Below are 27,111 nucleotides of genomic sequence, written 5' to 3' on the forward strand. Positions count from 1 at the left end.
ATCGCCTGCTGCCAGACAGTCCAGTTTCTCCCCGCATGAGTCCTGGGTCCCCAGAGACTTCCCGGAACCGGAGTTCAGAGCCGTTGGGAGCTTGTGACTCCCTCCGGATTCAAAAAGACAGCCGCGTCCTCGGGTGCCAGCCCCTTCCCGCGCGCGCGAGCCCCATACCTCTGCGCTTCTCTCCTGCAGCTTCTCTGGGTCTCAGTGTGCCCTTCCTTCCTTCTAGTTGTAGAGTTTACAGTCAGCCAGGCTTCCTGTGGTTCTGGGTGAAGTCCGTATTGTTTCTCTGAGGTATTAATCAATTGTTGTGTGCGGCGTTAATTTCCCGGTGTTTATCTCTGCCGCCATCTTAGTTTCTCCGAAATGTTGCTTTGATATATACTTCTGAAAATCAGTCATAACTTTGCTTGATTTGTTGGTAATATGTTAATTTAATCTTTCTTCAGTGACAAGCTTTCAGGGATACCTATGCATAACTCTTAATAGACAGCATACCTTCTTATAAACATTGTAAGAATAAACTAAGAAAATTGTGTCTTTTGTTAGTTTTTGTTGGAATTCTTTAAAAATGAAGGCGTCTTATGAAAGTGAAAAATTTCATGAACTCTGTTTTGGCAAAATTTTATAGGTTAGCTCAACCACTTACTATATGTATGTATGACCTTGATAAGTTATTTAAAAGTTCTGTGCCTCAGTTTTAAAGATCTCTAAAATAGGCTAACAATAAACCTACTTACAGGGTTGCTATGAGGTTTAATTGAATTAATTAAAAACAATTTTCATAGCTTTATCGCACTGTAGTAGTCTTTTGAGGTTTTCTTTACATATAGGTTGTCTCCTGTTAAACCACAACTCTTAATTTATGCTAAAGTAATGAAGCATTAAAATTTATATTATAAAAATGTCATACATACTGTGAGCCAGTTCTAATTTGAAATATATAAGAATAATTTATAGAAGTGAATTGCTTCTATATGTATTGCTTCTTGAGTGGGTACACAGTTATAGTAAACTTATTCAAGTGACTCTCCTTATTGATATATTAAGTTATAATGAGATTTACTGTCTTAATTTCCTTTGATTACATCTCTGCCTCTTTCATTTTACTACAAGAATATAGCAGTGGATTTATAGAAAGAAACAGTAACCTTACGACATTACTAGGAACCTGCTCATTCTAAAATAGTTTAAAAAACTATTGATCTGTCCATCTAATTATACTGTCTTATTTATTTATTTATTTTTATTTTATTTAATTTTTTTTTTTTAAAGGGAGAGGGTTAGAGAGTTAGAAACATCACATCTGCCTCCTGCACACTCCCTACTGGGGATGTGCCCGCAACCAAGGTACATGCCCTTGACCGGAATTGAACCTGGGGCCCTTGAGTCCACAGGCTGACACTCTATCCACTGAGCCAAACCAGTTAGGGCCATACTGTCTTTTTTAAAGTTATGAATGAAGCTATATAAAAATACTAAATTATACTCTTTAAGGAAATCTCAACACTAATAAATTGAATGTATGTGTGTTTAGTGAAACATGATATACTATACAATATAAATTGGTATTTTACCAGTGATATTGCTACGTTAACATGGATTATTGCAAGGTTTTTTTATTATATTATTTATAGAAATATATTTTAGAATTGGAGCATCAGAAAGGGAATGTTAATGCCACTGTTGCATAATTGACTTAAAACCATAGATCTCTTCACTGTGTTAATATGATTTTCACAAAATTGTGTTAACTAAGAAAATGGAATAATAGAACAATTTAAGAATATTTTTTAAAAGTACTTTGTGAATAATAAATCTAAACATGTTATTTCAGAAAGTGATAGCTATAGGTAAAGTTGAAGTTATAAAAAGATAATAGAAATGGTAGTCTCTACACCTTAACCCCACCAGTGAATCATAGGCATCGAGTTAGGGTGTTAGGGTATATAAGGGGGATTTGAAAATTGAAGCTTCAAACAGTGAGACTATAATAATTACCTTCTCTAAACTGCATTTCTAATCTTCGTAGTTAAGTCAAATATAAAAGTAAAAATACAAATTGAACCCCTGTTTTTAATCCTCACCCAAGGATATATTTCCATTGATTTTTAGGGAGAGTGGAAGAGAGAGGGAAAGATAGAAACATTGATGTGAGAGACACATTTATCGGCAGCCTCCTGCATGCTCTGTACTGGGGATCGAGCCCACAACCTGGGCATATATCCTTACTGGGAATAGAACTATGATCTCCTGTTTCATAGGTTGATGCACAGGGCTAAAATTAATCTTAAAAGTAGAAAAATTATGCTTTCTTTAGATTCAGACATTGTTACTTTTGTCTGAGCATGTTTTTTAGGATTACTACATTTAACACATTTGTCTGATACTGGAAAAGATGATCAAATAATAGTGCAAATTGCAATTATATGTTGAGTTATTTCGCCAAATGTAGTATGTTTTACATATTTTATACATTTATATGACCTTTTGTGTTCACCTCAAGAGCATTTTGTTTCATAACTTGCCAACTGTGTAATACCACTTTTATTTAGGTTTCCAAATAAAAACACTGTTCTAATGAAAGAAGGGAGTGTTACATTGAGTATTCAATAATTGCTTGTGTTTTGTGGAGACTTTTATGGTAATCCTGTATTATATTGGTCATGGGTAAAATAATGCTTTAATACTTTGAATAAAAAGGCAAGGATGAATTCCAGTATTTCAGAAGTGAAAATAATCTATAACTGTTTTTAGCTTAGTGTCCCACAGCTGTTTGTATTGTATGTATGAATGTGTTTGAATATAAAAGTGGTAACAGTCATTTCTGTTTGAAGACTTTAGTGATCTGGGAGGAAAAAATAATTGGCCCTGGGGGTTATTATTACGAGATTTAAAAAAAAATCTAGGCATGTGTCTTTGATCTATGGAATAAAAACATTAAAAATATTCTCTGGTAAATTTCATGTAATCTGACTTATTTATAATCTAGCATTATAAACTGGGTGCTTTAAACATTGTAGTATGGTAAGCCTGGGAGACTGAAGTTTCTTTTCAGTGCTCTTATTAAGTAAGAGGTGTTGGGAAATTAACATTCTTTAATGGAAAGTGTTGTCCCAATTTATTCTTTTCTTTTTGATTTTAGATGGGAAATGTGATAAGATCGATAGGTTGACTGTGATAACTATGTTTACTTACAGAGAGAACAGGAAATGAGAATGGGTGATATGGGTCCCCGTGGAGCAATAAACATGGGAGGTAGGGATTGGAAGCAAAGGCTTCTATAACTTATTTGTAATTCTTTGGGCAACGGTATATGCTATTTGTGGTATCTACATGTCAGTAACAAACTGAAGTTTGGAATCAACATTTTAATGATGAAATCTCTTACATTTATGAAATTAAAAGATATATGCCTAGGGAGAATTTTTTTCATTTTGTTTATTTGAAGGCTAAAATAGGCAGTATCTTTTATTTGTTTATTAAATATGTTTTTATATTTTTTTTAGAGAGGAAGGGAGAGGGATAGAAAGATGGAAACATTGAAAAGAGAGAAACATCAATTGGCTGCTTCCTACACACCCCTTAGTGGGGATCAAGCTGCAACTTGGGCATGTGCCCTGACCTGGAATCGAACCAGTGACCTACCTCTTGGTTCATGGGTCAATGCTTAACCAGTGCGGCACACCAGTTGGACTGTATTATCTTTTAATAGATTTAATGAAAAATACCTGTAACCAGGTTTTGATACAATATGAAACTTGTTCAGTTAATTGCATGGTATAATATTTCAAAAATCAAATTTCATGTCTTTAACCTTTTTACTTTGGAAATCTGGTAGTTTTTGAGTTGTAGAATATCTAAACTTTTGGGGAGTATTTTAGAAATTTCTATTTTAAGGTAACCTTTTGTGTAACTTTTGTGTTGTGTAGCTATTTTTATTTATTTTACTAAGTATTTAATATTTTGCCGTAACCTACAGTATTGTGCACAGAAACATGCTCTGTGGAGACATTTATGACTGTGAGGGAAATGAGATGTCTTACACATTTAGGTTAATATATAACTTTAGAGTTAATATAGTTGTGTGTATGTGTGTGTTTTAAATTACGTTTTTATTGATGTTAGAGAGAGAGGAAAAGAGAGAAACATCCATGTGAGAAACATTTACTGGCTGCCTCTTGTATGCAACCTACTGGGGATCAAGCCCTTAGCCCTGGCATGTGCCCTGAGGGGAATCAAACCAGTGACCATTTGGTGCATGGGTCAACACTCAACCAACTGAGCCACACCGGCCAGGGCAAGAGTTGATGTAAAGTTTTTAAAAAAATGCCTATGTTAATAACATCTTTAATATTTGTTGGCTTATAACCATGTTTTTAGGGAAATAGCACTGAGTACATTAGCTAGGGAAAAGTAAGTGGAAGTTTTTCATGTTAACTTGGAAGTGTCACTCATTTAAAAGTGATATAAATCTTTACATAATACACAGGTACATATTGTTGTAAAAATTATATTACCTTAACATTTCAATATGCATAACATGCACACCCACTGAACAAATCCAAATTGTACTTAGATTACGTAGTATATGGAATAAAATCTTAAAGCCTCTAATGTGTGATATAAGTATTTTCCGTTATCGGCTTCCTTTCTCCCTCTCATGGCAGTTTCTCTGCCACTGCCAATTAGATGATCTGAAATCGTTTATTGCTGTTCACTTTGTTACTTTTCTTACCTACTAAAGTAGTAACTGAGAATCTCTGGCATGCAAAGTAAGCATGAAACATTGCCCTTACCCATAATGAACTTCATTGTGAGTTAATACAATCGATACACAAAATAATCAGAGTAAATTAATTGTAAATTATGAAACACAGTTGTATATATATAATAAGTACAAGTAGTTCAGTATTTATGTCTATTTCAAAGTAAATTGTGGGTTGGTCCAGATGGTTTTAAGAATATAAGTGTGATTTTATGGATTGTAGGCAGTTTGAAATGCCATTTTAATTATTAGATTGTCAGTATCATAACCAAACTTGAAGTATATCTGATGTTGCCAAGGACACAAAAACATTCTGACTGTTCGGTTAGCAACTTTATCAGAAGAAATATGCAACCGTGCCTTTAGATTCCTTATTTAGTTAGGAATTTAAAAGAATCACAAATTTTATGGCATTTTATTTACCAGAGAACCATATTTACATTTGAGCATTTACTCAACTTCCTAAAGTCTAATCCATGTAATTTTCTCCTCTATACATTTTATTTAACATGACACTTTATCCTAATGATTTACTGGGTTATGTATCATTATATAGTTTTGTTGCTGGTGTCAGTTCACATCCTGTCAAGTTACATTGATGGAATGTGTCAATAGATTTTTCTGGTGTGTTTACCAGTGTACATACTAAGTGGAAAATAGGTTATAAAACTGGTTTTCATGGGATCAGATAATTCTAACATTTCTTAGATCTTTAAAATTTTTTTAATTTTTTTTTTTGAAAGTTGAGAGAGAGAGAGGAAGGAAGAGGAAGAGAAAGCGAGAAAGAGAAAGAGAAAGAAACTGGTTTGTTGTTCCACTTAGTTATGCATTCATTCATTAATTAATTCTTGTATGTGCCCCAACTGGGGATTGAACCCATAGCCTTGGCATATTGGGCTGATGCTCTAACCAACTGAGCTAACTGGCCAGAGTCTTAGATTTTTTATTTTTTAAATATGTACTCTATGTAGTTTTTACAAAACTGATTTGAGAGAGAGAGAGACATTTATGTTGGAAAGAAACATCCATAGGCTGCTCCCAGCATGTGCCCTGATCAGGGATCAAACCTGCAACCTGGATGTGTGCCCTGATCCGGAATTGAGCCCAAGACCCTTAGGTGCATGGGACGATACTCCAACAGATTTTCTAGTACACTGGCCAGGGCTTAGATTTTGTTAAATTCAGTTTAATTACAGATGTGTGGTAGAAGATGTGATTGCTAAAAATAAGACAATTCAACTATTAATAGTTGGAAATATTATTTTTTAGTTATTTTACTATACCTATAGTAGCATAGTTATATTTGAATCTCATAAATTAGATGTAACAATTCTGTTCTATTAAAAATAACCCACCCTAATCTATGACCTGTTGTTTTTGCAAAAGTTGAGGTCAGATTGATTCCTCCCAGATTCATGTCTTCACTCTTTTTCATTTCCGTTGTGAGTGATGTATTGGAAGTCTAGTAAAATTTTTTGTTTATAACTGTGCTAAGGAATATACATTTCTTAGTTAGTTATAGATTTATCAGGAAGACCATTTATGGATTAAGGAAATAATTCCTTCCCTATGAAGTTGGTAGATTCCTGAAGATTGGGTTCAGAAAGAGCAATAGTGTGTTGTCAGGGACAGATAAAGGAATAAGACTTTTCTCTCGCAGCTGTTCCTTGTGCTTAGCCACTTAGAGTTGTCGGTTTTAATGAAAACTTCAACTCATGTTATAATGTGTTTTTGAGAAATTGAATTCAGGATGTTATAAAATTGACCTACATAATGAAATAGTAGAAGAAAACTCAAAGTTAAAGTCAATTTTTTAAAATTAAAAAAAATATTGATTTCAAGAGAGGGAGAGAGAGATAAATATATATAAACATCAATGAGAGAGAGACTCATTGATTGGCTGCCTCCTGCATGCCCCCTACTGGGCATTGAACTCACCAGGACATGTGCCCTGACTGGGAATCGAACCCAGGATTTCTTGGTCCTTGAGATGACACTTAATCTATCACAGCCAGGCTGAGACAATCTTTATTATGAATTTTTAGTGATAAACAAATATATCAGTACTTTAAAAATTTAAAAAAATTGTGGAAGGTACCTAAAAATGCTGTGTTTGAGGCCTTTATAAATGTGGTATTATGGCTCAAACACTATTGTAGTTTTCGACTTTCTTATGAAAGAGTTTGTTCCCATTTGCAGAATTTCAGCGTGTTAAAAAATTTAAAAAGCTAATGTAATAATATTATATCTGTATTTGGTTGCAGTGGCTTTTAAAAATAAGCTTTGTCATGTTGAGAATCATTTTAGTTTGTTTAGATCACATATTTCTACATAAAGTTAAAAAACAGTACCTCATACTTTTTGGAGATGTTCATTAACTATATAAAAGTCAAGAGATTAGTTAGTTATAGTGAACATAATATATTGAAGGGAAGGGATTCTCTCACAACTTAATGCAATTTACATAACATTTTTAGTCATGACTAAAAATATTAAGTGGTTTTCAAAGTGCTAATCTACTTTTCATTTGAACTGGTAGAGTTTAGCTACCATGTAAAGGGAATATTTGGTTAAAAAGCAAACCATAGAAATCATACTGACTTTATTTTAAAATTCTTAAGCTTTTACAGTCTCAAATGTCCTTAAGTAATTGATAGTTGTCTCATGTTTTATATACTTTTGTTTTTAGAATGAAAATTCTATTAGTGTAGGTAACACTCTGTTACAGAGTAGTTAGCTGAGTGTCCCATTCTCAGAGAAGGAAAATGATTTTGATGATGTCATCTATATACATTGCCTAAGTGTTGTTACATTTTTAATGTTTATTGAACTAAGATAGGACAGCTCTAAGTATAGATTGTTTTGCGTAGATGGGTTTAGCCCAGCACCTGCTGGTAACCAAGGTCCTCCTCCAATGATGGGTATGAATATGAACAACAGAGGAAGTATACCTGGCCCACCAATGGGTCCTGGTCCTGCCATGGGACCAGAAGGAGCTGCAAATATGGGAACTCCAATGATGCCAGATAATGGAGCAGTGGTAATGTATCAGAAACATTATTTTGATTATATTCAATAATATATACTTATGCTTCAAAGGTAACTTCACACTTAAGATAATTTAGCATTTGTTTTGGCAGTAAATATTAATATGCAATGAAGAAAAAGCAATCTTGTGAAGTTATACGTTGATTATGAGGCAATTTTTAAGTATCTTGAGAGAGTTTTGATTACCACCCATGGCATGCTTTGTACTTAGGTATGTAGCAAACACATATGTTACATTTGCTTTTACAGTGCTTTCAATTTGTATCGACCTCTTACCAGCATTCAAGTACTTTATGATTGTGTTCTTTTCCTGTGTGGACTCCTTACCTTTGGTGGGGGACAAAACTTCAATACATGTGAAAACAGTTTTTTGTAAACATAAGTTTAAAATTTTAAACTTATATTGTAGAATTACTAATTACATGTGTAACTAAGTTAAAGGTAGACAGTTTTATGTCTTGGTTTGAGAGTGTGAAGATATCTTTGTGTGCATTATTATAAAAATGTTTTTCAGTAATAATTCTTACATTTGAATATCAGTAGCAAGACTTAATATCTGTTTCATTTCCCTCAAAGTCTATCACTGTTTAAATGAGGCTTTATATTAAACATTTTCTCAGTTGTTTTTGTTAATGGTTGTTTTAAGTACCCTTTAGAAAAGGAAAATTGGTTGACTGTATATTTTGAAAAGGAAATTTAGTTTTAAAACCACTACAAAAATCTTAAGTCACCATTGCTGCTAAGAAAGAAAAAGGCACTGCAAATTAAACTCAGACATGCCATCAGCTGTAACTCCTTCCTGGTCTCAGAGGTGTTAAAAGTGGATGTGTGTCTTAGAATTGGTGGATGCAGTATTTTACCATTTTAAAATTTATTTATTTTAAATGCTATCTTTTATGAATTTGGAGAAATTAGACATGCTAACAGTGTTTTTTTAAAATGAGTGCAAAGGGAGATAAAGAGGCAGTGCTGTCATATCTTCTATGAATGGATGGCGTTTAATGTAATTAGTGTATTTGTTAACTTCAGTGGAAGGCTTTATTTTAGAGTAAAATGTTTGAAAGCTAGTAAAAACTTGCAACACCTTGTTTAAATTTTTGTGTAGCAACATAATCATTAGTAGTAATTTTGAAGCGCTATAAGTGGCCAATTTTTCCACCCCTTCCTCTGAAATTGTATACTTTATTTAAATATTGTCTTTGGTCTTTTTCACACTGGAGTTTTGAGTGTGTTCAACTTTTGAGATTAATATATGTGGTTATTACTGTGAAATTTTTCTAACTATATGATTCAGATGTCCAATAAATTGATTTTTAAAAAACTTTATTTTCTCAATAATAGTCTTTGCAAAAAACATCTCAAAAGATTTCATAACTTTTTACTTTCTGAATATGATGCTACTCCTCAGTTTTATCTGCTGTTTTTTTTAAAAAGTATTTTCTGTGCACCCCAGTTACATGCAATATAAACTTTTTTTAAAAAAGGTACCAGAATAGTACTATAATACTGATAAGAGGTTTTTAGGATGGCATTTGCTCCATTAAAATCAGTTTGTTCTTCATGAAATTGGGGCATTATATAGCAGTATGTAACTCTTCAGATGTTTTGTTTTTTTTTTAAACATAGTAACTAATTAAATTGCTCCTTTCTTCCTTCTATGTGTGATCCTGATTCTGCTGGACTTTCTGCTGAACTTCATGACACCACTACTTGGGATTTTGCCAATTTTTCTTGTCACTTATATTTGGCGTGTTCCAAATGGACTTCATATTTATTGTGTTGTATTCTAGCACAATGATAGATTTCCCCAAGGACCACCATCACAGATGGGATCACCTATGGGTAGTAGAACAGGTTCTGAAACCTCTCAAGCACCCATGAGTGGTGTTGGTCCTGTTAGCGGTGGTCCTGGTGGTTTTGGTAGAGGAAGCCAAGCAGGCAACTTTGAAGGCCCTAATAAGCGTCGTAGATATTAAACATTCTTTCATTCCTATTTAGAGAAAAAAAAAATTCAGTGGTATGCCTTTACACTTAACCTGTTACCTTGGAAGAATGGTTTTGTTGTTAATGTATGCAGATGTTGAAGTATTTCTTTGTAAAATGAGGTTTTTGTATTTTTCTTTATTCATGAGCTTTGTAGATTAGAATGGTAATGCTGATGCTCATCATTGTGAATGTTAAAATGTGTTTGTGACTTTAGCTAAATATAAATATCCCATAGTACTGTTGAAATCTATGTAGTTACTTCAATAAAGAAATCATTTTGGATAATTTACAAATGTTATTAGTGGTATTCTCTTACAGTTTTGCTAAACTTGGCAGTAATACTTTGGTTGCTTTAACTAATCCCAGCCATCTAAAAATGAAAATGGATTTCCTGCTTTTTAGTTTGTGCAAGTAGCACTGAAGATAGCAGCTAGTGAGAGGTAATGTTAATAAGGGGTCTGGCCTGGGAGTTTACATTTGTGTAAACCATTCATGTTCTGTGAAACTAGAGTTGCTGTCAGATTTCATATAGAATCTGAATATTCAGATATTCCAAGAGGAATCTTAAGGATACCTTTGTCCTGTGCTGATTTTTTCAAATAAATTTTTTCAATCTTGGAAAAAAACCTGTTTGAAGGCAAATCTCTCTTGCTTATGATATGTTTGTGTTTTTTTCATTTTTTTTCTTTCCTCCCATTTGGTGTCAATATCTAGATCTTACCCTTTAAATTTTCTTTAAAATTAAACAATACTGTTAGATTGTATACTAAATGAGGATTTACTGTGTGATTTATAAGAAAAGACATTTCTTGAGAAGGTTAGTTTCTAAAAGTATTAAAGATGGTTGACTCTGCAGTGTTGTAAATATTTTCCTAGAGTTGGTAAGTCTCCAGTAAAATTTGTCTGATGGGCTAGGTGTGTTTGTCTTCAAGGAATACAAGTTTAATTTTAAAAAACAGAATTAACTTGAGAATGGCTAGAGTCATTGGAATCATAATACATCTCTCTATTATTGGATATGTAATTTGAATTTTGATTTTCAATACTAGGGGAAAACAGATTTTATGACATTATAATTTTTATTCCAAAAGAAAGCCTTTGCTGTGTTTAAAATTTTGTGTTTTAGCCATGCTTGTTTTAAAATTGCATGTAAGGAACATATCTTTAAATTAAACTGCAAATCTGACACATTAGCCATTGATCACAGCATATTTTTTCCTCATAACTTTTCAGTGTTACTGTATCATGCTTTAGCATTTCTTTTGGAAGAATAATGCACTAGTATAAAATGAACAGCATGTAAATACTACCTTTTATTTTTGCATAGTTTCTGTTTTTGCTGGAGGGCATACTTTGGAAAGAAATAAATTTGGTTAATTTAAAATCTTGCATAAACACAGTTGGGTGTGAAGTGTAACTGAGATAACTTCTTTTGTGCCAGTTAAAATGCTCTTATGTACTATTTTTTAGATACAACAGTGTGGGTGGAATTATTTTCTAAAATTTGCACCAATACAGGCTTTTGTTTTTGGCAGTTATGGAGATTGTGTAAAATAATAAAGATTATTCTCATTGATGTTTTCCATGAATATATATTAGCAGGAAGTGGGCTTTGTTTTAATTTTTATATTAATTGCAGTGTGAGGAGTTTAAACATTAGCTATAATTTTAAAGTAATATATATTGCACCTCATACCTTTCCCAACATGTGTGGTTTTTTTATATATATAATTCTTAAGTAATTTTTAGCTTTGTATTTTGTTTCAAAGCAGAATTGATATTGGGGAAAACTTTATCCTTTGATGTTAATACCAAGCTATCTTTGGCCAAGGCTGTGGAATTCTATAAGATTCATTCAAGAACATTTGAAAGCCAGTGCACAAAGACGTGCAAATCTGCTGAACATTCTAGTGTCCGGCTCAGCTCTGGCTCCAAGAAAAGAGTTCTGCACAGCTTTTTCCCTGCATCAAGAAAATCCTTGTTCCAGTATTTAACCAAGTTTACCCTGGGAACAGTCAGCTTCTGGGAGACAGTCAAGTGGAGCATCTGTGAACTCCTAGCTATTCAGTTTTTAGTGTTCCCATAGAGTTAACCTATGGCTGGATCAGTCAATATTTTTCTTGTGAATTAGTATACCAGTGAATATATTTCAGTGGTATTTGCTTAAAAGTGGTAGATATAAAAATAAATGTAAGTTTGTTCATATATGCTACCATAATTATTTCCATAAAATGGTAATATGAAACAATTTTAGTATTATAATATCACAGTATTATGTTTTGTTGCCATGATTTGAAACACTGGGTTTAAAGTCTGCAGGATTTAGATTTCATACACTGTTAATGTGTAATTAATATGCACAAAATAAAGAAACACTCACTTTTCTAATTGCTTTATTTCAGCAATGTATTTTCTCAGGATTTCCCTGTTTTTGTTTATTATGAAAATAAATGCATTAATTTTCTTGAGAGATACAGTTTTTATTTGAAGGACTGTATGTTTACTTATATTTCATAAAGCTTAATTGGTTATTCTTCCTTGAGTTTTTGGATTGTTCTATTTAAATAAGTGCTGAGTGTTCAGTGGAACAGATTAAATATTTGTTTTTTTAAACTCTACAATATCAGTAATATTAGGGAAAAATTATTGTTCAGTTGGAATTGTGATTTAATAGAAATTATCAATAAGGACAGTAACTGAAATCTTGTTTCTCAAATACTAATTCAAACACCTTCATGTTTTAATCAGAAGCATACTTGAATATTTCAGTAACTTGGTATTTATGTTTAAAGTCTATAATTGCTAAATGTTACTGTGAATAATCAGTAGTTAACTAATTGAAAATGCGGGTTAGGTTGATAATTACAACTTAGGTTCTGAATGAGAAAAAGAACATAAATGTGTGATTGAAAGGAAACATTTTATGAAATAATGTGATCAGGTGTACGCTTAAACCTTTAAAAGGTTTGAAATTTAGTGACAAATGGGACTAGTCCAAAATAAAAGGTACTAAACTTTTTTGGTTTTTTTTAAATAATGGGAAATTTCTTGGGGAGTACTTGTGGTATTTATGTTTTGTGTGTGTGAAGAGTTTTGTTACAATAGCTAATAATATGTTAAAATACATTCCTGAAATTTGAGAGGGTAATGATGATGTAAAAAGTCACAATTTCAAGAATAAGCTAGTAAACACCCACATACCTAAATCCTAGATATAAATGTTTTCCTTTGATTATTTCATAGACAGATATTCTTAGACGGTGGCATTGCTATTTCAAAGTAAGTTTCAAGCCTATCTCATGGTAAAGAAATAATGATTAAGTAAAATAAACAGTACTTTTATACATAACAAGAACAGTATTTTCTTTACATTATTTTTTATTGCTAAATTTAAAAAATAATTTTAATGTGCTCACTTTACATATTGTTTTTTCCAGTTGTGTAAAATGAAGTATGCATACAGTTTCCCAATTGAATGTGGTCATACAATTTATGGAATGTCACTCTGGGGAAATAGTAAAGAATTCCATGATTTTTATAATATCTGATCTTTAAAATACGCATTTTATGTATTAACTATGTATTTACTAGCCCTTCTTTTGTCAAAATCACTGTCTTCTAAATGTGGGGAAAATACTTAATTTTTTATTTGTTTCTTTGATTACTTATAACAGTATTAATTGTTGACATTTGAATCTTAAAAGAGTAAATATTTAAAGGCCCAATCAGAGTGCTATGTTATTTTGGGAATATTTTTTGACCACATGTCTTTCTCTATAAAAGCACGTTTAGATTATAAATATCTAGGGCTTCCTTTTGGTTGAAACTTCTTTTTCAATTATATTTATATATATATATTTATTTATTTCAGAGAGGAAGGGAGAGAGAGATAAAAATATCAATGATTAGAAAGAGTCACTGATACACTGCTTCTTGCATGCCCCACACTGGGGATTGAGCCTGCAACCTTGGCCTATGCCCTGACTGGGAATTGAACCGTGATGTTCTGGTTCATAGGTCCACGCTCAGCCTCTGTGCCAAGCTGGCCGGGCATTATTCGATTATATTTTTATTCACCTGGTAGAATTAGCAGTCTCTACTTTCTTTGATTTGTGATATTTAATTTTCCTTGTCAATAAGACAAGCCTATATATTTTAGGTGGAGGATACTTCATCCCTTAAAGTAATTTAGCTGAAGTTCATAATTCCCATTAAAAAAATTTTTTTTGAGTATATTGTTTTATTGTTCAAATTACTATATACCAGCACCTCTTTCCTCTGCAACAGATACTACATTTTGTTGACTATGTTCATTTAAAAATCTTCAGTTAACATTACTGTTTAATTTGTCCTGAGTTAAAGCATTGAATTTTAGAAGAGATGGTATTCTGCTTATGCATGTAAATAAAATTTCAGTTCTTTTTCATAAAATACAGTCGCCTAAATTTCATGTAAGGCACTTCTCTCTCAAAATTAAGACTCAAAATAGTAGGCTTAGGTAAAAAAAGAAGTGTAATTAGTTTGAATATATGACGTTTTTCCACTCAATTTTCCTTATTTTTAAAAAAGTATAGTTAAATGTTTTTGTATTAAGTACAAAGGTCAATAGTAATGTAAGTGGATCATATACTTCTTAAATGCTCTGTATAAGTAAGTGTGTCATCTGTAGTGTTGAAGATTTTGAATTGATATTTATACTAAAATTAGTTTCTAGCTCTGAAGTTGTCAGTATAGATTCAAACTTCACATTTTTATTGTACATCTCAATTTAAGGTAGAAAATATATGTATTTAAGGTAATATCAGACTCTTAAATGAATAACCACAGTGGTTTACTATGTTTCATGTTATATCTATGACTGGATCTCTAAGACATAGTCTTCCTTGTTTTATCTTTTATGTAAATTGTCATTCAGATGGACTTTTGTAAATCTGAGATTTTTAAGTATGTTTTTGGGTTTTAAAAGAACTGTGTAAACAGTCCTTATTACGATGAGTAACATTTTCTGTGCTTAATTAGGTTTATTTTTTAAAAATTACCCATATTATCATATGTGAAAGTAGAGAACATTTTATTTCATTGTATATTTTGCCAGAATAATTTCTATTAATTTCCCCCCAGGGCATATGCAGATTATTAGGTAATGTCAATTGGTATATGTGAGATATTGGTTAGATTTACATATCTTTTTTAAAAAATGTATTTCTTCATTGATTTCAGAGAGGAAGGGAGAAGGAGAGAGAGAGAAACATCAATTATGAGAGTGAATCATTGATCGGCTGCCTCCTGCACGCCCTCACTGGGGAGCAAGGCCACAACCCAGGCTTGTGCCCTTGGCCGGAATCGAACCTGGGACCCTTCAATCTGCAGGCTGATGCTCTATCCACTGAGCCAAGCCGGCCAGGGCTACATACCTTTTTTAATGTAATGAGAAAAAGTACATCTCACACGAAGCAATTCTCTTAATAGTTTCTGACCTTTTTAGTTTTGGAGGCAGTAGTGACTTCCTGAGTGATTATAATGTTAATGCTTTAATTTGGTTAGAATATTTACATGTTCTTGGACTTGGTTAGAATATTTTAAGCATTAGGATCACTGTGGAGCCAACAGTTGAGCAAATTGAACATAATAATTGGAGTAATTGTGTACAAAGTGATACTTTCTCAGTCATATAGAGTTTTTTGGGGAGCCATGCCACTCAGAACGCCACTTCATGCATTTATGGATTGTACTAGTATTTACCAAGGGGTCCTATTGTGTGAATGGATCCTTTCCTAGAGCTGATATAAAAGCAGTGGGAGAACAAAAATCCCTGTTCTCTAACTTGTTTGTTCTCAGAATTCTCTGGAGGGCTCATTACAAAATAGACTTCTGGGCTCTACCCAGGAGTTAGGTCCCAAAGGGGGCTAAATAATGTACATTTTTAACAAGTTCCCAGGTGATACTGATACTAGGTTTAGGGACATTACTTTGAGTTCTTTTTCATTACTGTTCTGGTGTTACTCAAAATAGGCAATGTTTTTGTTGGTTGATTTTTGTTGTTGCATAATGACTATCCTGATATATTGTCTGTCGTGGACAAAATGGGGCCACATGCTAATCCGAGAAGTTCAGGGAATGCTTGCATAACAGCCTTTCGAACTCAGAGACCTAAAGTAAGCATGTCAAACTCAAAGGCTAACACGGGCCAAATAAGGTTTAAGTTTATGTAGGCTGCAAAATAAGCAAAAGCTTCAATTTTCATAGAAACGTAGGTTTATTTTGATAGAGACATGTTGAATACAAAGGACTGAAATAAATGTGTAACCATTAAAATAATAGAACATTTTAATAAAAACTAATATTTTTTTATACACTAACTTATCGGACACTGAACAACTACACGAAATAATAAGCATAATACAAATAAACCTATTTTTCTTCTTCTCCGAAAGCGAAATATTTCCTGTTGCAAAGACCAAACAAGTCAGTCCAAGACTAATGACGTGGCAATGGCTGCTAAAAGATTCACTGCTAGTATTAGTGGAGAGAAATGGTGCACCTGCACATACAGCGTGTAAGGGAAATGAATGCAAACAATTACAGTAATCAGTCATTAGCGAACGTTGTAGTTTGTTATTAATAATTAATGTATAACAGGATATTGTAAAAATTAAGTTACAAAATTTTTATTGAAACGTTTCTTACATACCGTTATATTGGCTGGGCTGCAAAAGTACTCGTGGGCTACATGAGGCCTGTGGGCCGTGAGTTTGACATGCCTGACCTAAAGTAACCACAAAAGATGGTCTGAATTCAAAACTTTTAAACTAAAAGCAGTTTATGGCAGGTTGTCATGTCCTAGGCAAAATCTTCCCAGACAAAGGTCTATCTTTACCTTAACAAAACCTTTCTATTGTTTTGCATCCAGGATAACATTCCTTTGGAATGTCAAGGTAACTCCCCCCTTTCCAGACTCCTCAGGATACAACCAGTTCACCAGGCCAGAGACCATAAATCCTCTCATTGTTATTGTTAATTGTTGACTATTAACTATCATGTACCCATCTATGTAAAAGATGTGTCTATCATTTTACCTTTCATCCAATCCCCTGCTTTTTTACTCCCACCTCCCCAATCTATCATCAGTGGATTTCATGTATTGCACTTGCATCTTCTCTTTATTGTCATGTATAAAATAAGGTGCAAAACTGCCATTCTCTGGAGCATTACCCTAATCTGTTGAGATTTAGCTTCCTGGCAATTGTCGACAGTGTCTCAAATAACTCAAAAAAATTCTCTAGGTTTGAATGTTCTTCCTTTGACGTTGTCTAGGATTCCTGGCAAATCATAGACAGCCCCCCCCACCACCACCACCACCCCAACTCTTCCAGCTACTGCCACCTAACAAGTATTGCACAAACTCCATTACTTTTGACTAGATAGTATCATTGCCTTTGTGGAAATAGGATTTTCTTGTGTTCACAAGCCTAGATAATTCAAGTCAAGAGGTAATAAAAAAATGCATTTTGAAAATTTTATAAAGGGTTTATAACTTACCATCCTGGACAATATGATACCACTTTGATAGATTAAATGATGCCCTGACCCATTTTATCTTTGTTAATCACTTTAGAAAGGAATGCCTTCTGAGGAGTTCAATAAATGGGAATTAAGTGGTTTTTTGGTAAAAAGTTACAGGCTGCTTGTCAGACCTTATAAGGATTGTACTACATACAGATGTGAGTCAATGTCTGTTTTAAATTATGCAATATATTAAAGTACTTAGCTGCTATATTGAAAGTAGTTTCTTCAAAAAAATTTTTATGTAGTAGTTTTTAAGAAAGTCACCTGGTTTGCAGCCTGCTAAATTATCTCAGTAGGTATTTTCTAGAACATTGTGGTAGATGTTTCTAAGAATATCTCTACATAAGAAGCAAGTATAGATACTTATTTCTAACTAGAGGCCTGGTGCACAAGATTTGTGCACTGGACAGGGGGGAGAGGAGTCCCTCAGCTCGTCCTGCGCCCTCTCATAGTCTGTGACTGTGCCTAAGCCGGCAGGCAGACATCTCTCTCACAGTCCAGGCCTCTTGTAGTCCAGGACCCCTTGCTCCTTACCACCCGCCTGCAGCAGAGGTAGGAGAGGCTCCTGCCACCGCTGCTGTGCTCACCAACTGTGAGCCCGGCTTCTGGCTGAGCGTTGCTCCCCCTGTGGGGGCTAACTGATGGACAGGAAGCAGTTCCTGCATTGAGCGTCTGCCCCCTTGTGGTCAGTGCGCATCATAGCGACCAGTCATTCTGCTGTTTAGTCGATTTGCATATTAGCCTTTTATTATATAGGATTTTAATCCAGATGTCATCTGTGTGCCTATCCTGCTTCCCAAAGCCTACCATAACTTAGTGTGCTTTCAATTTCCCAGAAAGTTCACTTGTCCAAGCTTCTTGTATTTTTTTGTGTGAGGTAGAAATGTGTTTGGCTTTGGGAGGGTCTATCTGTGATCAAGGAAGTCCTCTTATCAATCCTTTTATCTTTTAACTTTGCATCAACTCACCTCTCCCTCATTTTTTAAATTAAGGAGTCAATATTCCTTGCTGCTTCTAGCCCAGGACTTTGAGTTGGCTTTACCCTAAGGGGCTTCTTAACCTATTTTCCAACTGAGCAATTCTCATGAAGGCTAATGAGAGTAAAGAAGTTTTATCTACTAAAAAAATTTATGAGGCTAGGTTCTTGGTAGATTTATTTTCTGTTCAATTATTCCAATCAAGAAATTATTTTAACACATTGTTTGCGGGTAGTTTCTATTGTGCGCTAACAGGTGGCGTGGGCCATTTTTGCTAATTTTTTTGCGCAAATGGCAACGTTCAGTAAAATTACGATAACTTTAGTTTTACATATTTTTTTTCAATGAAACTTTGTGATTTACTATAAAATGTATACTGAATTATTTCTTTTAAATTTTAAACAGACAAATACTGGAATTGTGTGAAGGGATGACTCTACGCAGTTGAATAGATTAGTGTTATACCTGGAAGTACATACATAATTCACCATTGTATTTGTTAGAGACCCAAATTTTGTCCTTTGGAATTCGTATATCTGCATGTTAGCATCCCTTTAGAGATATAAAAATAAACGTATTTATACATTACCCGCATTCTACCACTAGTCTATAAAAAACATATAAATACGTGTCCCGCGCTCTCCTACCAGTCAACGTAAAACGTATAAATATGTTTCCCACATACAATGTGTTAACTCCTATGACTACAGTGAGTTATATCTCTACAGAAGTTAGTGCTTAACTTTATTTTTAGGCACATGAATGCAGAAAAATATGATGAATTTTGAGTTTCTCATTTCGACTGGTTTCCCTATACTCTTTGCTTTTCCTCCTCCCATACATTTTTATGTGATAATAGCCCGACTTTTATCCTACTGGACATTAAAATTTTAAATTTATATGTGAACTATTGCCACTATTTAGATTTATGCATGATTAGGAAAATTTAAAAAGACCTTTTTTTTTGTTTCTTATCTGTATATATACCTGGAGCCATTAATTCTTTTAAAATATTAGTAAGAGGAAGATCAGAACTTTTTGGAAAATTATATACTCCAAATTTGGGGATGGGTGAGAAGTATAATATAAAAAATACATATTCAGATGCTTTTGCCTTGAAATAAATATAATGTGCTTTTATTTTAGGAAGATTAATTTTAATCTACATCCTAGTATTTTTGCTACAAGTGTTAGAGGTAAGGTAAAATTAAAGTATAGTGTGTCATATTATGATATTTTAGACCTATGAAGTATTCCATAGGTTGATTAAAAATACAGGTCTCAATCTGGATTTTTTCCCAATTGATCAATATGGAAGAAAGCTATTTGTCACAATCAGTTTCTAATCATGCTTTTTTAAAAAAATCCTCACTGGAGGATATTTTTTCCCCATTGATCTTTAGAGAATGGAAGGGAGAAGGAAGGGGTGGGGGGGGGAGAGAGAGAGAGAGAGAGAGAGAGAGAGAGAGAGAGAGAGAGAGAGAGAATGAATGAGAATGAAAAGAGGAGAGGAAAGGAGAGAAGAGAGAGGAGAGGGAAACATGAATGTCCAAGTGACATTAGCGGCAGGGAAGGAACCCAAAACCCTGGACTGGGAATCCAACTGGAGACCCTTATGTGTGTGGGCTAATGCTCTAACCACTGAACTGCTGGTCAGGGCTAGTCATTCTTTTTAATAGGTCATATAAGAATCATGTATATCAAATACAGGGGTGGGCAAAAGTAGTTTTAGCAACATTTGAAGTGCTCAATACTGGTTTTCTGCAATTGCTATATAGACAATTTCCTGCAGTCTGGACACTTGGGATATAGCTATGCATAAAGTAGACCAACCCTCAGCTCCCTGTGGCACATGTGTTCTAGATCTACAGGGACAAAGAGCGACAAACAGTTGAAATAACTTAATGTCAAAAGGGTAGAGAAAAGGACCAGCTATTTTAGATAAGGGGACTAGAAATTGCCTTTCTCAGGAGATAGAGGCAGCATTCTCTGTTTACTTTAGTCTGCTGGCAAAACAAAGCTGTGGTGATATAAGTGGATGCAGTAAGTGCACTGTGGGAGCATTGTTACCCCGTGTGGTGGCCATGTATGGCTATTGAATCTTAGGAGTAGTACCAGTGCAACTGTAACTAACTTAAATTCAGCTATCAAATGTAAGCATACTTGGAATGATGTGGGTGTGTGCATCTAAATTTAATGAACTCTACAAGCATCGAATAAATTTTATCACTTGAATTAGAGGTGTAAAATATACACAATTGCAAATGTTTTGGTATGAAGAAATGAATGTGAAATATCTTTTAATTTTAACATGGTTACATATTGAAGCAATACTTTGACTATATTGGTTAAATAAAATATGTATACTTAATAGAATATATATACTAATTTTATCTGTTGCTTTTTACCCCCTTTAACTTAGCTTCTAAGAAATTTAAAACTCCTTGTTTTTGGTCTATCTTCTATTAAAAAATAAATAATCTTGAAACAATTATTAAAAATGTACATAGAACCCAGTTACATTTTTCTCACCATTATAAAAATAACTTTATTTAATTCATTGGAATATGCTAAGAATTTATCAGATTACAAAGAGGTACAAAACATCTTATTTAACTTGTTCCTAAGGCAATGTGTAATTATGGCCAATGTCTTTCTGGTGAAAAAAACTGTATTAAGTGTAACTTTACTGTCATGTACTAAATGTCTGGTCTTGGGATATTTACTAAATCCCTTAAACCTTGATTTCCTCATCAGTAAAATTCAGGGTTGAAGAAGGATAAAAGGAGACAAAGCAAAAGAAAAGAAAGTAAAGAAAACATCTATTGCCAATTAAGTTAATTTGCTTCCTATAATTTTATTAAATATTGTAATGATACTGTCACTTCTACTGTTTCCTTCCTTTTTAGTTGTTTGCAGTAATGTCTTATAACTCATTCTTAATTTAGCAAACTGACCAATGAAAACATCTTTTGGTAATAGTTAATCTTAGGACATTTTGTTCTTTGTGTTGCTTAGCGATTATCAACCTTTTTCATTTCATGGCACACATAAACGAATTACTAAAATTCTGCAGCACACCAAAAAATATATACTTTGCCAGTCTGACAAAAAATAGGTATAATTTTGATTCATCCACACAAGATGGCTATTGTGTTTGCTGTTGCCATTTTTTTTAAATTTGACAATCTAAGGAAAAAGAGGTGAGTGCCCCTGACTAAATAGTCAGGCATTACACGTTTTAAAAATTATTGTGGCACACCAGTTGAAAATCATTGATCTAGCTTAAAAGAGCAAATAGATTCTCAACCTTCCTAATGCTGCAACCTAATACAATTCCTCATGTTGTGGTGACCCCCAACCATAAAATTATTTTTTTTTGCTACTTCATAACTGTAATTTTGGTACTGTTATGAATCGTAATGTAAATATCTGATATGCTGTATGTGTTTTCCGATGGTCGCAACCCACAGGTTGAGAACCGCTGAAATAGAAACTGCGAATAGAAAATAAAGATAACTGTAAACGTTTGATTGCTGCCATATAGCCACTAGGGGGAGCCTAAACTCCACAGGACCAAGGTGACTATTTTGAACAAAGGTTAAACCTTCATATAAGAAGTTATTGATTCATCATTAGATTTGTGCTAATTATTTTTTTGCTACACTGAGGATGGATCTGTCCCAATCCATTCGTGTAATCTTACCCAAATCTGCTAGAGTTGTGTTGTAGTTTGGCCATAAATATACCTTCTTTAAAAATTATATATTAATAATGCATTCAAGTCTAAGGTAATATTCTTAGCAAATCTTAGAATAGTTAATAGGTAAAATTTCTTACGTTTGCACTTTTCTTTGGGTTAGTGCTGGTTTAAAATAACAATTTTTTATCTTTTCTTTACAAGATTGTAATCCCAGAATCTCATTACTTGGTCTGTAGTGATATAATTCATTTATTTTTAATCTATATCTATTTATTATTTTAAAAATATATCTATATATATTTTATTTCAGAGAGGACTGGAGGGGGGGGCGGAGAGAAACATCAGTGATGAGAGACAGTCATTGATTAGCTTGCTTCCTGCGCACCCCACCCTGGGGATTGAGCTCACAATCTGGGCATGTGCCCTGGCCGGGAATTGAATTGTGACTCCTGGTTCATAAGTTGATGCTCACTCATTGAGCCATGCTGGCTGGGCTATTTTTATCATTTTAAATAAATAATTTGAGGTTGAACTTTAAAGTTTGTTAAGTACATACCATTAGGTGTCAGGATGAGACCAATTTACTTGGTGATTGTGCAGAAGTGCAAGAGAGTTATTGGAACATCCAGTTCTCAGGAGATAAATTGCTCATATTAAGCTTACATTTTCTTTCACTTTTATTACTTTTCCTTTGTGTTTATATCTACTTAGTACTGTCTTCATAAAATATTTAAGCAAATATGGTAAGTCCTGAAACATTTTTGTCATCAAGATTCTCTTAAAACCTTTGTGTAAAGTTCCATATTTATTTATTTGTTTACTTCATTCCAGGATGTCGGCTCTAAGAGAGTAGGGATCTTATTTATCATTGAGTGATGTATCCTCATTTTCTAGCAAGTCTTTATTAAACGTTTGTTCATTGAATGAATGACACCAACTGTAGGACAGATGATGTTTACTGATGAGAAGACAAAAATAAACAAAATGTGTTCCCTGCACTCTTGGGATTTGGAGTTTATTGGGTATCTGTAGAGCTGTAAGCAAACTGACCATTTTGTTGAAGGGAATTGCAAATGCTCTGAAAACATAGACACAAATATACACCTATGTTGGGAAGACTTCACTTAGATAACTTTTGAGCAGATCGTAAAGGTGAGTATGTACTTGCCAGTTACTGACTTAAAAAAAATTTATTTTTTTTGAGGGAGAGGGTACGGAGGGTGTAGTTAAGGGCTAATAAGAACGTGTTGGGGAGAAGACAAAAAGTTTAGATAGACTGATTGATCTAAGTTAAGGAGTTTTGCGCTTTATCTTTTAGGTAACTAGGAGTCAGGTCAGTTATTTTAAATACAAGAGTAACTGGAGGAAATGGAAAGCAGAGGGACCAGATAGAAATTGATCCACTGCCCCACCCCCAATGTGATATTTGAAAGAATCTTTAGTGTCAGGTTTGCTCAAATTCCAGACAGGAGTAATTCAGAAGTAAAATGAATTTAACATTCTTGTTGGTATGTAGATGGGTGAGAGGGAAATGCAGTGGTCTGGGAATTTCTGGTTTGAATGGTGGAGTGATGGCGATACCACTAACAGACATGAAAGGTAAGTGTATTCAAGATTGTGGCTGGGGTGTGGGTGACAGCCGGAGGGTGAGGAAAATGGATGTTGGAATCTGTTGGATTTTATATATTTTTGTTTGGAATACCTATGGTTGTTGGGATTTTAAAAACTAGACAACCTGTTTACCTGGTAAAAGCGTTCTCAGGGCACTACCATGTATTGCTGAAGGTGACTGGTGCCCTGACGTCCTGCTTTTACTTCTGCTCTTGCAGTTTATTCTCCGAGTAATATCTGCTGCTTCCTTTAGAAATGTCAGTTAGATCATCATTCCTGTCCTTCAGATGCAGTCACTTTCTGTCTGTATCAAAATCCAACTACATCGTAGGGCACAGGGCTTTATTTGATCTGCTCTCAGTGGAACTTTCCAGCCTCATACACCTTACATTCCTTGCTTCCTAAATACTCAGGTGGTTCCTCTGTCTCCCCAGGTATTTTGGTAGGTTTCCAAAGAAAGAGCTCCCTAGTAGAAGGACACATCATCTCTTCTCATTCTTGTCACCTTGTCAGTAGGTGGTAGTTACTTTTTGTGCCCGCATTTTATTTATCTTTTATTAATGTTCTCAGTATCATAGCACAATGTTGGGCATGCAGTATTTGTTGACCCAGTCTGAGGGAAAATCCAGGAGAAAACTACAGAGTAATGGCACAGATTTATAGTTTTCACTACCAGTTGGAAGTGTGTGGATAAGAATTGCAGATGGCTTATTTATTCAATAGTTATCGAGCATTTTTATCTCAACTCTTTAGAATTACTCCCCATCTTTGAGCTTGTACTCTGGTGGGTGGCAGTAGAAATTACGGGAAGCAATAACGAATTCTCAGACAACTGGATGTTTGTGACAGAGCAAGAAGAGTCAGCGGAGAATATGAGTCCAGTTTTTAATAAAATTGGGATGTGTACTCCTACATAAGTATAAATAGAGATATGTCTAAAAAGAAAGTACCAAGAGAAGTGGAGAGAGTGAATATGTAAAGGGAGTAATTTGGGATGATGGATGGAAGTCCAGATCTCTATCTGAGGCTGGAGAGGGGATAGGTAGAAGACAAGTTCTTATCAATTGGAACAATAATCTTAGAGTTTGTTTAAATTTTTAAACTTTAAAATCACAGTATATCTTTTGTGTATTGGCTATACCCGTGGTTGGCAAACTGCGGCTCGCGAGCCATATGTGGCTCCTTGGCCCCTTGAGGGTGGCTCTTCCTAAGCCTTAGGAGTACCCTAATTAAGTTAATAACAGTGTACCTACCTATATAGTTTAAGTTTTAGAAGTTTGGCTCTCAAAAGAAATTTCAATCATTGTACTGTTGATATTTGGCTCTGTTGACTAATGAGTTAGTTTGCCGACCACTGGGCTATACTGATATAATGCTTGGTGTTGGTGGAACACCAAGCAAGGAGAAGAACAGAGGAACTGTAGTAAGTTTAAATGCTTGCCTGAAATGTCCAAATTTTACTCAGTTCTCTTTAGGAAAGTAATTCTTTTCTAATTGAGTGTAAAATGAAGACTGCTGGTTTTAAAAGTTTACATATTTATTTTCCTCTTTTATCTTACATGGCTGTACATTGAAGAGACAATTAGAAGCAGCAAAAGTGGGGTAGGTTAGCAGTTAAGAGCAACTCATCAGGAAATGTTCAAAACTGTCTCTGATTAAAATGCAGCAATTTCTCATTGATGTGGCTATCCATATATACTTCCATGTGATCATCATATACACTTCTGCAGACATTGAAGGCCTATTGATGGTAACCCGCCTAGTAATTGAATTTTAAAATGACAAAGTGGTTAAGGTATCAAAGAAATAATTCAGTAGACCTTGTATGTTTTATAAAGGGTACACCTAATCCTCTCAGAGGCTTTGATAAGTTGACTATTGCACCAAAAAACATTAAAAAATCATTTTGCAGAAATATTGGGAGGATGAAAAGCATGTAATGCTTAGTTTGAAGAAACATTTCTCTGTTTTTTTTGTGTGTGTTAATAGTTCCAATTTGAGAGTGGATAATTCTGATATTCTAATGGGTTCTTAAATGTGACTATTCCCTTCCACCTTTCCTGTTTTTTCTTGCTGCTTTTATTATGGTCTTTAAGTTTAAATTTTTCACTGTTCAATCGGATGGATTGTAGAGATTTTTAAAATTACCTATAAAATAAGCATTGTTAGTTTCTCAGGATGGCCGTTAAAATGATTTGAAATTTTTCTAAGAGGACAGGTTAAATTAAGATTTTCTTAGTGATAGGGTTGCCGAAACCGGTTTGTCTCAGTGGATAGAGCGTCGGCCTGCAGACCGAAAGGTCCCAGGTTCGATTCCGGTCAAGGGCATGTACCTGGGTTGTGGGCACACCCCCGGTGGGGGACGTGCAGGAGGCAGCTGATCGATGTTTCTCTCTCATCGATGTTCCTGACTATCTCTCTCTCTCCCTTCCTCTCTGTAAAAAATCAATAAAATATATTTAGAAAAAAAAAAGATTTTCTTAGTGATAGGGTAGACATTACTGAAGTTCCTGTGTTTTCGTTTTTCTTTTATTACATACTAGAGGCCTGGTGCATGAAATCATGCACCAGTGGGGTCCCTCAGCCTGGCCTGTGGGATTGGGCCAAAACCGGCTCTCTGACATCCCCTAAGGGGTCCCAGATTGTGAGAGGGCACAGGCCCAGCCGAGGGACCTCAACGGTGCATGATCGGTGCCAGGGAGAGACTCGGGAGGTTGGTTAGCTGGGGAGGGACCGTGGGAGGGCTCCAGGGCGTGTCCGGCCCACCTCGCCCAGTCCCAATCTGCCAGAGCCCAGCAGCAAGCTAACCTACCAGTCGGAGCATCTGCCCCCTGGTGGTCAGTGCACACAATAGCGACTAGTTGAACAGTTGACTGCCCTCTGGTCGTCAGTGCACATCATAGTGAGCAGTTCAGCGGCCTTAGCATATCATTAACATATTACACTTTTGACTGAACGGACGGACCACTGGACACTTAGCATATTAGACTTTTATTATATATGATATTTAGTATGTTTGTATAAGTATCCTGAGCTATATTATGTTATAGTGAATGCAAATGAATATGAAGCAGGTCAGGAAGAATGGGAGTGCCACCACGTTTTGGCTAATAACTTGTTACAGTGGTATCTAACTTCTTTTGGAGGACAAATGAAATCAAGTCAAGTTTGCCAAAGTTCTAATATAACTTGATTCTATATAGCTAATATATAGTACATGAAATATAAATATATTTTAATACATTTATTTACTCAAGTCATGCTGAAATTTCTTTATACTCAATAGGGTGTAAAGAGGATTGTTTTTTCTTTTTTCCTTTTTTTTTTTTCTTTGGGGAAAAATTATTCACAGGAACCCTGTAAGGTAGGAAGGCAGATTTTTTTTTTAATATATTTTTTATTGATTAAGATATTACATATGTGTCCCTGTCCCCACATCACCCTCCATCCCCCCA

The 27,111-nt window shown here is 34.4% G+C and overlaps 1 protein-coding gene across 4 annotated transcripts in view; it reads left to right on the forward strand.

Moving 5' to 3' along the window:
- The window catches only part of PSPC1 (paraspeckle component 1), a 125,421-nt gene that overhangs the window by 65,751 nt on the left and 32,559 nt on the right, over window positions 1-27,111 (forward strand). For 2 of the 4 annotated variants that reach the window (XR_001514113.1, XR_001514112.1), the window contains exons 7-8: window positions 3,198-3,255; window positions 7,636-7,805. Coding sequence is in view for 2 of the 4 variants with exons in the window: in XM_006765330.2 (XP_006765393.1) it covers window positions 3,198-3,255; window positions 7,636-7,805; window positions 9,604-9,789 (414 nt within the window). In the remaining 2 variants the exon portion in view is untranslated. Of the gene's footprint in view, window positions 1-3,197; window positions 3,256-7,635; window positions 7,806-9,603; window positions 12,268-27,111 lie in introns of those variants that run through there. The other 2 variants (XM_006765330.2, XM_015565051.1) reach the window with 2 other exon arrangements.

This window comes from Myotis davidii, unplaced genomic scaffold, assembly GCF_000327345.1.
Source record: "Myotis davidii unplaced genomic scaffold, ASM32734v1 scaffold840, whole genome shotgun sequence".
In the NCBI taxonomy this organism is placed as follows: domain Eukaryota; kingdom Metazoa; phylum Chordata; class Mammalia; order Chiroptera; family Vespertilionidae; genus Myotis; species Myotis davidii.